The sequence below is a fragment of the Drosophila kikkawai genome, chromosome X (assembly GCF_030179895.1).
Source record: "Drosophila kikkawai strain 14028-0561.14 chromosome X, DkikHiC1v2, whole genome shotgun sequence".
NCBI classification, from domain to species: domain Eukaryota; kingdom Metazoa; phylum Arthropoda; class Insecta; order Diptera; family Drosophilidae; genus Drosophila; species Drosophila kikkawai.
The window spans coordinates 12054810-12067738 of record NC_091733.1 but is presented as its reverse complement, the minus strand read 5'-3'; the positions used below and the strand labels follow the sequence as shown (position 1 = coordinate 12067738).

The 12929-nt window shown below is 41.1% G+C and overlaps 3 protein-coding genes across 8 annotated transcripts; 1 reads left to right on the top strand and 2 right to left on the bottom strand.

The window, feature by feature from the left end:
- Positions 1 to 144: 144 nt before the first annotated feature.
- Positions 145 to 2819, bottom strand: Dsor1 (mitogen-activated protein kinase kinase 1). Of its 2 annotated transcripts, none has more exons than XM_017179273.2 (4): positions 2327 to 2819; positions 1155 to 1794; positions 752 to 1081; positions 145 to 627 (listed from the first exon to the last, which is right to left on the bottom strand). In XM_017179273.2, exons 1-4 carry the CDS (start codon positions 2434 to 2436, stop codon positions 514 to 516), a joined length of 1194 nt encoding a protein of 397 aa, XP_017034762.1. In that variant the 5' UTR covers positions 2437 to 2819; the 3' UTR covers positions 145 to 513. The 2 variants fall into 2 exon arrangements, with proteins under 2 accessions (XP_017034762.1, XP_017034763.1); XM_017179274.2 differs by having other exon boundaries at positions 1155 to 1785.
- Positions 2820 to 3243: 424 nt separating this feature from the next.
- On the top strand, positions 3244 to 11757 carry Gss2 (Glutathione synthetase 2). Of its 5 annotated transcripts, none has more exons than XM_017179269.3 (8): positions 3244 to 3551; positions 3629 to 3835; positions 4086 to 4298; positions 5032 to 5354; positions 9852 to 9894; positions 10148 to 10386; positions 10495 to 10879; positions 11304 to 11757. In XM_017179269.3, the coding sequence occupies exons 2-8, from the start codon at positions 3677 to 3679 to the stop codon at positions 11598 to 11600; spliced, it is 1659 nt and encodes a 552-aa protein (XP_017034758.1). In that variant the 5' UTR covers positions 3244 to 3551; positions 3629 to 3676; the 3' UTR covers positions 11601 to 11757. The 5 variants fall into 5 exon arrangements, with proteins under 5 accessions (XP_017034758.1, XP_017034759.1, XP_017034757.1 ...); XM_017179270.3 differs by lacking the exon at positions 5032 to 5354 and adding an exon at positions 9182 to 9315 and having other exon boundaries at positions 3626 to 3835; XM_017179268.3 differs by having other exon boundaries at positions 3245 to 3551; positions 3626 to 3835.
- Positions 11750 to 12629, bottom strand: LOC108083481 (mitochondrial fission process protein 1). The gene is made up of 3 exons (XM_017179275.3): positions 12402 to 12629; positions 12111 to 12336; positions 11750 to 12060 (listed from the first exon to the last, which is right to left on the bottom strand). The coding sequence occupies exons 1-3, from the start codon at positions 12502 to 12504 to the stop codon at positions 11898 to 11900; spliced, it is 492 nt and encodes a 163-aa protein (XP_017034764.1). The 5' UTR covers positions 12505 to 12629; the 3' UTR covers positions 11750 to 11897.
- Positions 12630 to 12929: the final 300 nt, after the last annotated feature.

Here is a 12929-nt window from a genome sequence, read left to right as displayed (position 1 = left end):
TGACTATATCATCTATCCTTCCTATGAAGGACAGGATATTTCCTCAATAAACTCAATACTATATTAATTTTCTGTGTGGCTTCCCCTGCAGTAACAAAGGCTGCCTTAGGAACTCTCCGCCGACTAACACAAAAAAGGCATATGTACATGGTATGACTTCGATTTCTTTATTTTCGATTTAATTGCAAGGTCTTTTATTCAGTTGTTTTTGCTCGGCTCCAACGCAAAGTTGGACAAAGAGCCGATGGGGGGTGGGGCGGGGGGAGAGGAAGCACCACACACGCAGAGACATCGGAAGGAATCGAAAGAACTGGATATATATAACATGCATATACACCTAAAACGTATATATATATATATCCGGCTACATATGATACAACAGTACATGGGCTACATTCAAATAAATAACGTGTATGCGTGAGCGGATATACATAGGAAAACGGGGGAGGGGGGAGACTGAAAATCGGGAATCCGGGGGGGATTGGAGGATCGGGAGATCCATTGCGGCCACATCTAGTTGGGCGACGTATTCCGCTTCGGCGTCGACGGCGGCAGATCCATTGTCTTGCACACCCAGCCCGATATATCCACCTCCTCCACCTCCGCCTTGCGTATCCAGGGATGACTCTGCAAGGGAACAACAGATGCAAATCGTTAGTACATTAACCCGCTAGGAAACTATCTCTAAAAGCCAGACAACGACAATGGGTTAAATTGCGCCGCAAAGTAGAGAAAGACTGGGAGCATTTACCAGCAGGGTCTTGAGATCGGCCCGCTCGTCGGGCTGCTTCTTCAGGCAGATGTCCACAAAGTCCTTGAACTCGTTGGAGAATATCTTGTGCTCCAGCTTTGGCGGTGGCTCGTTCACAATGTAGTCCAGCAACTCGAAGATGGCCATTGCCCGCGGCTCGTCCACCGGCTGGCCGCCATCATTGTCCGCATTGTCAGCAAATATGGACTCCAAAGTGGCGGTGTTCGGCGGTGGGATGGGGTACATGCCGATGGCCATCTCTACCAGCGACAGGCCCAGCGACCAGATGTCCGACTGCACCGAATAGTGTGTGCCCTGCAATCGCTCAGGCTGCAAGTGAATCGATTGGAAGAAGGATAATTAGAAAGGTCTCCAGATAGGAGGTTACAACAGGACAACTTACCGACATGTAGCTGCGGGTGCCCACAAAGGAGTTGGCCATCGAGTCTATCAGTTGGCCGGAAACGCCGAAATCACAGATCTTTATCTCGCCGCTGCTGTTGACAAGAATGTTGCTCGGCTTGACGTCCCGATGGATGATGGCATGCTTGTCGCGCAGATAGCTTAGGCCCTTGAGCACCGCCAGAGTGATCCGGCCTAGGATGGACTCTGGTATCCGGCCCGCCCGCTTGAGGATTAGGTCCAGTGATCCGCCGTCCATGTATTCCATGCAAATGCTTATCTCACCGTCACTGTAGAAGGCCCCATAGAAGCCGACAATGTGTGGGAAGTTGCATTCGTGGAGGACTTTAAGTTCGCGCAGAATCTGTTTCTTGATCGCCGGCTTGACCTCCAGATGGATCAGTTTCCTGGCCATAATTAAGTGTGTGTGCGTGTGGCGGACCTTCATCACAACGCCGCCGTTGCCAGAGCCCAGCTCGCCAAGCTTCTCAAGATCTTCGTCAGAGAGCTCGCCGATCTTCTCCTTTTGGCTGAGGAACACCTTGATCCGCTTCCGCTCAGTGTCGTCCATGTCCAGGCCCTCCAGCGTTTCCGTTAGCGCATCGATGCTCGTCTTCGGCTTGCCCAGCAAACTGTGTGTGCTTTAATTTAACCTCTTAATGAATTTTTGCGAGTCAAAACGAAAATGTAAAACTGTGGAGGAGGCATTAGGATGTAGATGGAATGGGATTTTGAGGATGGTATATATCTATTTTTTTTTTTAATTATATTTTTCCATTTCTTCCTAAATTAAAATAAAGCCAAAGTCAAAATATTGCAATTATAACAGTTACAGTTATACTGTAGTGTATCTATTATTGTGCCCCCCACTGTGGACAGGTGTGGGTGTGTTCGTGCGTCATGTCAGAAAAGAACGGTCCAAAAACACCCACACTAACGGCTCTCTCTCTTCCTCTCTCTCTCACGCGATGTACCTCGCTCTCCTTGTCCTTTTTGGGGATTGAATTTCGTCGAATCAATCAATCGGAGAAAATTAATTGCAGGTAAATAGAAAATCTAATCAGGGGAAATGAAAAATGTGCGGCGCAGTGGGTTAATAGGACGTGGAAGAGGATTGGGTTAGGGGAATTGAAAAAAAAAAAAAACGCAAGTGCAGGAGAATGTCATATTTACTCTGTGCCCGAGGGGGTTTTGAACGGCGGTGTCGGCGCCACTTGGGCGGCGGCAACAGTTGCTTCCGTATTCACCGGCGGCAGCACCAGATTCAGCTTGTTTTTCGACATAGCTTAGCAATACTGTTTAATATTATTCCACCTAAAAACACGGAGCCGCAAACCGAACCGAAAAGAGAGCAACAAACACGCAAAAAAAAAAAAACGAGTGCAATCCAGCTAAACGGAAACAACAACAATGCACGCACAGCGACGCGTCCGAGGGGGATGGGGGCTAAGGGGCGTCGGCGGGAGGGGGCCGGCCAGCAGCAAGAGTTTTCGTTTTCTTTCACTGCCGCGTAAGATCGTCGGCTTTAAGTTTGTTTATCTTGCACAAAGCCACATTAAGAGTCACAACAAAAACAATCAATTGGTTTATATTCCGTTCTTTTGCAAAAAAATTCGCCGACTTGGTTTTTTTTTTTGCTGCACGAGTTAGTGTTGCCACACGCAAATTTGGCTTTCTACCTAAAAAATCCCAAAAAGTAGAAACCCCTGATGGGTGTATGACATGAAAATGACAACTATATGTGTAATTTTTCTTGGATTATTTTGGTTTTTGGAAAAAGTTAAACAATAAAAACGGCCACAGTTCGCAGCGTTTTAATATGAATTTCTGTATTCCTCCTTTAAAATGATGTTTTTAAGTTATAATGCCTACAGTTTAAGAAACCAGCAATGTGAAATTCTCATTGCATTAGTCATCTCGCTCGCACTTGTGTAAAACCCCATGGAGCTGTCAAACCTTTACTGAAATCTCTAATGAATGCGGCAGTGTCATAACACTATAAAGAGAGCTTCCTGAAACGGCGCTGCCAGACTTTCATGTCCGATAGGTCCCGTGACTCACGACTCCTCACAGCTGGACGCTGCCGCCCATCTCTAATAGATTTTGGCTTGTCGAGAGATTTATTTTTATTTTCCTTTCGTGTCACTTTTCGGTTGCCTTGGCGGTATCCAAATTAAAACCTCTTTGGAAATTTAAACCGGTATCCAAATTCCCAGCGCACCCATCCAATCCAGGACGCATATCACCACGGAAACCGAGAGCGGAAGGCCACCACAACAGTCGCCATCGTTGGAGCGCGTGTGAGCATTTTTACAGCCGCTGACGAAATAGAGATTGTTCCAGCACACAGAAAAGAGCAAGTCGCTTTAGACACCTCAGTGCCCAGCGAGCAGTCCCGGTGAGCAGTCATACCAGTGCTTGAGATTACCCTGGAGCTGCGGGACTTATTTACGCTTTCGTTTCGTCTTGTAGCAGCAGCAGCAGTCCAGTGATCCTCCACCGTTCTCGATCATCATCATCATCATGTCCAGCGAGGCCAATACACCCGTTTTGCCCAACTGCATCCGGCTGCCACTGCCGGAGGACGAGCTGATGGAGGTGGTGGCCAAGGCCAAGGACTATGCCATCATGCACGGCGCCGCCATGCGTTCCAAGACCGCCTTTAGTCCAGATTCACTTAACGTAAGACAAGCCACGAGTATAGAAACTTTAAGGAAAGCAGGAGTTTTGTATTATATTGATTTTTTTTTTTGGTAGGTTTCTATGAGCTTTTATATTTTATTTTGGGTTTTATAAATAGTTTTCAAAGCTTTTAAAGTGATTCGAATGTAAATTATACTTTTTAGTAGCTAGGTCTTAGGTACAACAATTTCTTGTAAAGAAACTTGAGCGATTTAAGCAGTATTTCTTTTCTCCCTGATCATTTGTTTAGTTCGCGCCCTTTGTGCTAGTTCCATCGTCATTTCCCCGCAAGGAGTTTGAAAAGGCAGTGGCCCTGCAGCCAATTATTAACCGATTAATGCACAATGTGGCCCACGACGAGGAGTTCATCACCACAACCCTGGCGGAGACAATCAAGGTGGACGAGTTTACGGCCAATCTGTTTAACATATATCGCAAGGTTCTGGCTCACGGCTTTACCCAGGTGAGATTCAATCCGAAAAACAATCCATCGATCATCAACGACCCTCCCTTTGCCCCTATTCGCATAACCGACATCTGAGTCAATCATCCATCCATCGGGAGCACATCAACACAGAGGGCAGCCAGTGTGGGTTTCTTGCCAGAGAACTCTTTTTTTATTTATTAGGACCCCGCAATCTTATCGTCATGCCCTGCACCGATCCGCCCGGTCCTCCCATAAATCGCCCGGCCAATAGTCATAGCTAAACTCCGGCTCCGTCTTCGTCTTCGTCTCCGTCTCCGGTTATATAGTCGCTAATCTAGCGTGATTTATGCGAGCATCCTGGACACTAGCAGCTCCTTATCTTGCTGTTTCGCTCGGGAGAGGTTAGGGCAGCATAGCACAGACACATATATATATATATATATATAAATATATATAACCCTGACCTCGAAAAGGCCTAGCCCTCTATCTCTCTTGCTATCCTCTCACCTCGCACCTTGTACCTTTTTTTTATTTTTTATTTTTCATTTTTAATTTAACATTAAATAATTAGTGCGCACAGAAAAAAAGTTTTTTTTTCGCTTTTTTCGTCCCCGTCCCCAAAAAATCCCAAATCCTAACCACGCAATTTTGTAAAAAAAAACTCTTGAAATATCGAAATCTCAATCACAAAATCTGTTGCTCCCATTATTAAACGTCACTCATTGCGCATCGCTATATCTGCTACCATGAAATATAAAACGAATCGAAGAAAATATCGCTGGGAATGCTGCGCAGCGACCTAATGCTGGAGTCTTGCTGTCCGGAGCTATCAACGCAGGCCCAGCGTCCGGCAGCTGGCGAGGATACCGCTGTGGATGGTATGGATGTGGCTCTGGCTGTGAATTCTGTGGGAACTGCTGCAGCTGGCACTGGGAGGAAGGCAGCAGCAGCAGCGACGGAGCAGGAGGAGCAACTGAAACGAAAAGCGGCCAATCCCATTCAGTCCGCTTACTGCTGCTGGAAACAAGTCGAGATCAATACAATAGCTTCGGGCTTTGGCCATTTGGGACCAGCAAGTAAAATCATACAAAGGTGCTGTGTCCACCACTGCCACTGTCACCACCTCTTGGCTCCCATCTCTCAAATAGAGCTTGAAAAATATCAAAGTTTTTAAGGTTTTAATATATAGAAAAACATTTTATTTTTTAATCGATAAATGTTGATGTTTTAAATTTTTTATTGCAAATTTAATTTAATCTTAATTTTTAATGTTTTTGTGTGCAAAAATGTATCATAAAGCGATAAACCGAAGCTTACTTATGTTTTTATACATAAGAAAAATCTTTTTAAAATCGATAAACCTCGATATTTTTTATTATCACTATGATAATTGAAGCTTGTAATGTTCTGGTGTAGATAAAATTTGTTTTTAGTGGAAAAACTTTTTTTTTGTAATTATAAACAAAATAATAAATATATTTTTTTTTTTAATGAAAAAAAAAGTTCTCAATGTTTTTGTATTAGAACATATCGTTTTTCCTTCGATAAACATTGATACTTTTCAAACTCTACTTCCAAATATATCATCATCCTATGACCCAATCTCAACCAATATCATAGCATATATATCTGCATCGCTTTTATCCTCCGCCTAACCACACACACACACGACTAACACTTAGATCCAGAGACGATCCTTTACATTGTTTTTGAGATGAGTTTTAAAAGATTTTAATTAAGAAAAATCAAGTTTTTTATTGATAAATTGCTAAAGTTGAAATCTCTTAATTGAATAATTAGGTTAAAAGTGAAACAGAAATATTTTTAATTATTAAATTCAACTATATATATTATCATCTTGTGTTATTGTGTGTGTGCGAGTGCTGTAGTGCTGCTTGTAGTGTCCTTGTATCTTAATTGCTGTGTTGATGAGTTCTTTCCAATTTTATATATACAGCTGTGTTCACTGAAATAGCAGTGCGACAAAGGAACAACTTCAAAACGTTTTTTTGTACATATTCCTTTTTGCAAGCTGATCTATTGCACATTGTTTTTGTAAAATGGAACCTAAAGATAAGAATCGAGAAAAACTTCCGTTAGATTTGCTCTATTTTTATGTTTTATTGATATTTTTTCACATATGCAGCTCTTTTTAGCCGATCACTGAAAAAGCAGTATTTAATTTTCTTTCGCAAAAAGTGCCGAAATTTCTTTTAATTTTGTAAAAAATGAGTTTAATTACGGTCGTTATTATAGTTTATACTATAATACACCTTTACAACGCAAAAAAAAATATTTTTGTGGGCGCAGGACCTCACTGCTCCATGAGAGAAAGGTATCAGATTACTTAGCCTAGAAAGAAGGGCAAAACATGTAAAGAGTCTCTAAATCTTTCAAATTGTTCTTTTAAAATAGTTTATAAGTCATGAAATATGAACCGAACCCAAAAAAACCGAGGTACGATTCGCAAAACCACAATTGTACAGGCTCGACGCGTACTTCGCTTCAGCAAAGCTCGTCCTTTTGCATCCTCTAGGGATATACGAGCGGGAATTGGCATAGGAATCAGTCATGGGACCATTCGCCGGGGACTTATTGAATAAATTTTAGATTCGCGAAGTCCATGAAAAATGTCACTGCTTGGTTAAAGGCATATCAAGGCCAGATCCGAGTTCGCCAATAGCCACTTGAACTGCCACTATGTTATGTTTATGTCTAAATATTAAAAACTGTCTTGCAGTCGTATCCTGATGAAAATATGCCATTAATTTGGACATTTCAGCAGCACAGTGACCCTAATCATACCATCAAGGTGGCCAAGGAGTGGGTTCTTAATGAAAAAGTGGATGCAATGCCATGGCCTGCACAGTCCCCGGATATAAATCCGATCGAAAACTTATGGGGGACATCAAGGGCTACGTATTAAAGAAGTTTCCGACTTCTAAGCCGCAGCTTTGGCAATTTGTGCAAGAGAAATGAGGCCATATTCCCCTCAAGCGTTGCTAAGACTTGGTGGACTCCATGCCACCCAGGTATGAGGCTATGATAGCTTCTAAATGCTATTTAACAAAATATTAGATCATAGTCAATTAGAATTTAAGAAGAAATAGGTTTCTTATACGATATTTTTAAATTTATGAAGAATTTTAGTTTTTCACTGCTATTTCAATGATCGGCATAATATAGACCTTGTTTGTTGTTATTAGCTATATCTTCTATAAGGTTTATGTTACCTAAATTAAATGATTGTGGTATTGTTAATAATTAAATACACTAAGCCTTTATGAAAAAAAAATTTTATGAAAATAGTGTTTGTAATAGTATTTTCCAATCTTAAACGTGCAGGTCGTGGGGCACTGCTATTTCAGTGAACACAGCTGTATATATATATATAAATTATATATATTTGTATGTATGTAGCTGCTGAAAATATGCCTGAATGCTTTTTATAATCCTTGAGAATGTTGCGTAGTTTTTATTGTGAATTCTTTTAAACCGCCGCCGCCTGTTGCCTGTTGCCTTCCGTCTCCTGACCTTTGATCCGCTGACTTGTGCTTTTTCTGCCTTCTGCCACCTGCTATGTACTTGCTCCTCCCGATCTAACCCAAGCAGGTAACAACCAATCCACAAAGCCACCCTCTCCCCCCCCAGTGATTGTCTCCTAGTTGGGTACCCTTTGACCAAGAGAACAGATTTATTAGTAAGATTCCAAGGCTCTAAAAAGAGAAATACCAAAAGAAGGTGTCTGAAAGTATTTATAAATAAAACTAAAAATGCTTTTGAGTTCAAGAATAATCTAGTAATAAATCTATTTAAGTGTTTTAGTATTTTGTATTTATTATTCCGATTGTTATAAATGCTTTTAGGACTTGCCTTAGATTAGATTTCCTGTTTAATCAATCAATCAAAGCTTTTTTCTATGCAGATAGCATAAATTAAATTCCAAAAAAGTTGTCCTCCCCAGGAAACTAAATATTATTTTTTTTACACACTTTTAAAGGGCAAATTTTGGACCCCCCCCCCTGACAGCAGTACTACCGAGAGATAGGGATATGGGTCTGATATAGATACGTTTAGGCCAGCTAATTGTTTGGTTAGAGCGGAGCCGGGCGATGATAACACGGGTGTGCACCTTTCAGGTGCAAAACTACACGCATACATTCACATATATTTGTTTAGTTTTTAATTACAAACTCTGGGAAGTCAGGAAACTGATCTCTGTCATCTTAATTCCACCTGCTTAGCTGGAAATTCCTATAAAATATAAAAAATATCTGGTTTTAACAATTTGTTTGTCAATTTGTTTATACAATTGCTGGGCTGCCATGACGTAAACATAATTTTGAACAGATTAGAGCCACCGAGTGTGGGCCATCTGCTGTTAATGATGACGGGATAAAAAAGCGAAAAATAAAAGCTCGTTACTCATAATTACATTGTGAAATAGCAATGTAGCAGATAAGGTTTTAAATTAACTTGAAATCAAAATTATTTGTATCTTTTTAAAGCTTTGCCTGAATAATTCTTAATTAACTTGAAATCAAAATTATTTGTATCTTTTTAAAGCTTTGCCTGAAGAATTCTTATTGTAATATAAGAATTCTCTTTGTAATAGTAGTTTTTTGTGTGCAAAATCTATTTTAAATCAATAAACATAGATATTAAACCTTATTAACGAAATAATCGAGACTTTTCATCGATTTTTCATTTCAAAAATTAAAGTTTTCTGTTTTTATATCGATAAGCTTCGATCGAACCCTTCCCTGCCCTACACCTTACCTTACCTTACCTTATTATATATATTATATATATAATTTTTTTTTGATAACCAAACCGCTTGTATTATGTAGTTACGTTTAAGGGTTTTGCTGCTGTGACGCACCTAATGTATATATAATGTATAATGATCATAATTGCAGGCTTATAGCATCGGTCTGTTGCGATCCGACTATATGGCACACGTGTACGAGGGCTGTGCGATAAAGCAGGTCGAGATCAACACGGTGGCCTCCAGTTTCGCTGGCATTGCCACCCAATTGGTGCCGCAGCAGAAGTATTAAGCGCTCTTCTCTCTCTCTCTCTCTCACACACTAACTCACTCTCTCTATCAAACGCACGAATGCACAAACACAAAACACACTTAAGAACATTCCTTCCCCTCACCTACGCACGCACTGGATCAGTTTTTATTGATCACTGATCACTGATCGCACTTGCAGATCATGTTTTAAAAAATATATCTCTCTATCTCTTTCTATTGGTTGTTGTCTTTGATTTGCATGCGGTTTATAATTGGTTTTAAACTAGAATCTCTCTCAATATATCGCTCTGTCTCTGTCTCTATCCGCATTGCTGTAGCTTTAACATATTCATGTAACTCCCCAGTAATTCTACTATAACCCCCCCCTCTCATTGTCACCCGTGGGTGTTTTTACCTCCATTCTGCTCCATACACCGAAACATTTGTTGTTGTTTGTTGCTGTTGTTTTGTTGTTGTTGTTTGGGTAAGAAGGTAATAACGGAATTTTGCTAACCTGTCTCTCTCTGTTCCGGCTGCTCCTCCTCGTCGTCGTGGTCTCCCACTTGCAGATTTGTACTTAGTGAGCTGGGACATGCGGATAAGTTGCATAATGTAAGTATTTTTCATCTTTAATTATTAATTATTTAAGATTTTTTGTTGTAATGCTAGAATTGTAAGCCAAAGTACTTGAAAAGGTCTTTGTTCGAAGAGAAGAAGCAAGACAATAATATCTATAAGATGTGTAACGCTATGCAATTTTGTTTGTATTGTCTTTGTTAGCAATTCTTTAAAAAAATCTTTGAAAAAATGATATTCCTTAAGATTTATAATTGCTTTACTAATATTAATCTATATTTTCCAACAGATGCCTAGCAACAATGCCCTTGCTGGACTCTGCGATGGCATGGTCAAGGCCTGGGACATTTATGCCAAGCCCAAGGCTGTCATCTTGTTCATCATCGAGGATGTGTCCTATAACATTTGCGATCAGCGTTTCCATGAGTTCTACATCCGGGAAACCTATCCGCACATCAAGGTGCTGCGCCGCACCCTCACTGAAGTCCACAAGGAGGGCAAGCTGGGCCAGTCCAAGGAGTTGCTACTGTAAGAGTGAGATAGATTTCTTTAGCATTAACTCTACAAGATGCGTAGCGTCAGATGATTTTTCTTTGTATTGTCTTTGCAATTATTTCATCTCCCTTTTTTTTGTAGTGGCAATCAAGAGGTGGCCGTCATCTATTTCCGTGCTGGCTACGAGCCCGGACACTATCACTCGCAGGCTGAGTGGGATGCCCGCTATCTGATGGAGACATCGCTGGCCATCAAGTGTCCATCGATTCATTACCATTTGGCCGGTACCAAGAAGGTGCAACAGGCTCTGGCCCAGCCGGCCGTTCTAGAGCGTTTCATCAATGATCCGGATGAGATTAAAGCCGTGGGTAAGATATTTACGGGTCTGTATTCCCTGGACGACAATGAGGCGGGCAATGCCACCTACGAGATGGCTTTGCGTACTCCTGAAAAGTTTGTGCTGAAGCCACAGCGCGAAGGTGGCGGCAATAATGTCTACGGCGTGGATATTCCGGATGCACTCAAGGTGAGTTAAGCCGGGAATTTATATTTGAAAGTTGATTTATTTATATATAATTTATTTAATACTATAGTTTCATGGCAATAATTGACAGCTAAGCTTTATTATCTTTAGGAATTTTGAGTAAGAGTATGAGATATACCTCCTAAACCTCTTATTAAATATTTTTAAGTAAAGCTTTTGCGTTAAAAATTGTTTTTATATCTTATTTGTTTACAAAATGTTAACATTTTCTAGGATAATAGAAATAAACCTTGTATAAATACAATTATAATTCCATATTTAAATTGTATATATTGTATTGTATATTTAAATTGTATATTTTATAATTATATTATTTATCATATTTTTAAGTTTATTATTAATAATTTTTAGGAATGTCCAAAGTTTGTGGAATATAATATTATTTTTAATCTTCTTGTTTTTATAGCGCATGTCGCGCGTGGAGCGCTCCGCCTGGATCCTGATGGACCTCATCCACCCACCGCTAACCAGGGGCTATATGGTGCGACCTGGCGGCGATATGCCGCCCCAGATCGTTGAAATGGTCTCCGAGCTGGGCATCTTTGGAGTGGTGATCGGGGATGCCGAGCATATTGTCCACAACTATCAGGCGGGACATATGCTGCGCACAAAGCTCTCAACAGCCAATGAGGGCGGTGTGGCCGCTGGCCTTGGCGCCCTCGACAGTCCCTATTTGATCGATACCGATGAGGAGCAGAACTAGAGAGAGAGGGAGGTCTCTCTCTCTGGGATCGCATGGCATTCCACCCTGTTGCCTCAATATTATTATTATATATATTATGTATAAAGGATTATTTTTGTAATTGTTTTTCCCCCGCACCGCGCCCCCAAAAAAGTGCAATAAACAAAATGTAAAGATAGCTGGATTCTTGCGTTAAAGCTTAGCTTTTCTACGGTTAATACAAACGGTTTAGAACCTGGAAAAAGGAAACATCTATCACCGGGAGAGTAGAATAGGGGCTGGCGGGTCCTCATTGATGATCCTCCAAGGAGTTGTCGACTATCTCACCACCTTGCGGTAGGTGGCATCCATAACACGATCCACCAAATTGTCAATGGGATGGATGATCAACGGAATGCTGGCCAGACCCACCAGCGTGGGCACGGTCTTGAGCACGGCCACGGGGGCCCGGGTTAGCAGAGAACGTGTGGCCCAGGTGATTCTGTGAAATTATAAATAATAAATAATAATAATTATAAACATAAACCTCACCTATTAATGACCAATCCCGGTATGGCCACAGAGGCCATCATTTGCCAGGCAAAGACATCGCCGCCCCTGATGACCACCTCTTTGGTGGATGCCCCCTCCATTTGTAGGCGCAGCGCCTTGTCGAAGGTATCTGTGCAGACGTAACCAATGGCCATGCCGTAGGTGGCTGCCACCAAAGATTTGGGAACCAGCGGGCGAAAGGCTTCGCCAATCTCGTTGCTATAACCTATGGAACCCGGTACCATCGTCAGTCATCGGTGAATCGGTGAATTCTTGCCGCGTTTCTCTCACCCATGTAGCGGATGAAGGTGTCCCGGTAGATGTCCACCTCCTGGTTCTTGTGGGTGGCCTCCTTGTTGTCGTCGCGCCTTATGAATATCTTGTCGTCCGACATGGCCACTGTTTAGTATTATTCGTGGATGTTGTTAGTGGCTTAAATTAATTTTTATATTTGATATTATTATAGTTTGTGTTATGTGTTGTTTGTGCTGAGCTTTTTGATTCTGCTGTCGGCGCTGGCTGCGCTGCTTTCCGGTCAGCTGTTGTCGGATCAGCGCTGCCAACTTGTTATAATTTAAAAAAATAGCTGTTTTTAAAGGTGCAAATTTGGAATAAACTAAATACCCCTTACAAATATATTTAAAATAATGCAAAATACAAAAATTTTTAAACTTTCATATAAAAACAATAGCAAAATAAATTAATAATGTAAATATCAGGCTTCTAGAGCAACTAAAAATCTTTGCTTAAGTAAAATTCACACTAACACTTATTAACTAGCACTTCAATTTTAAAATTGAACAAAGGTTAAGGCAAAAA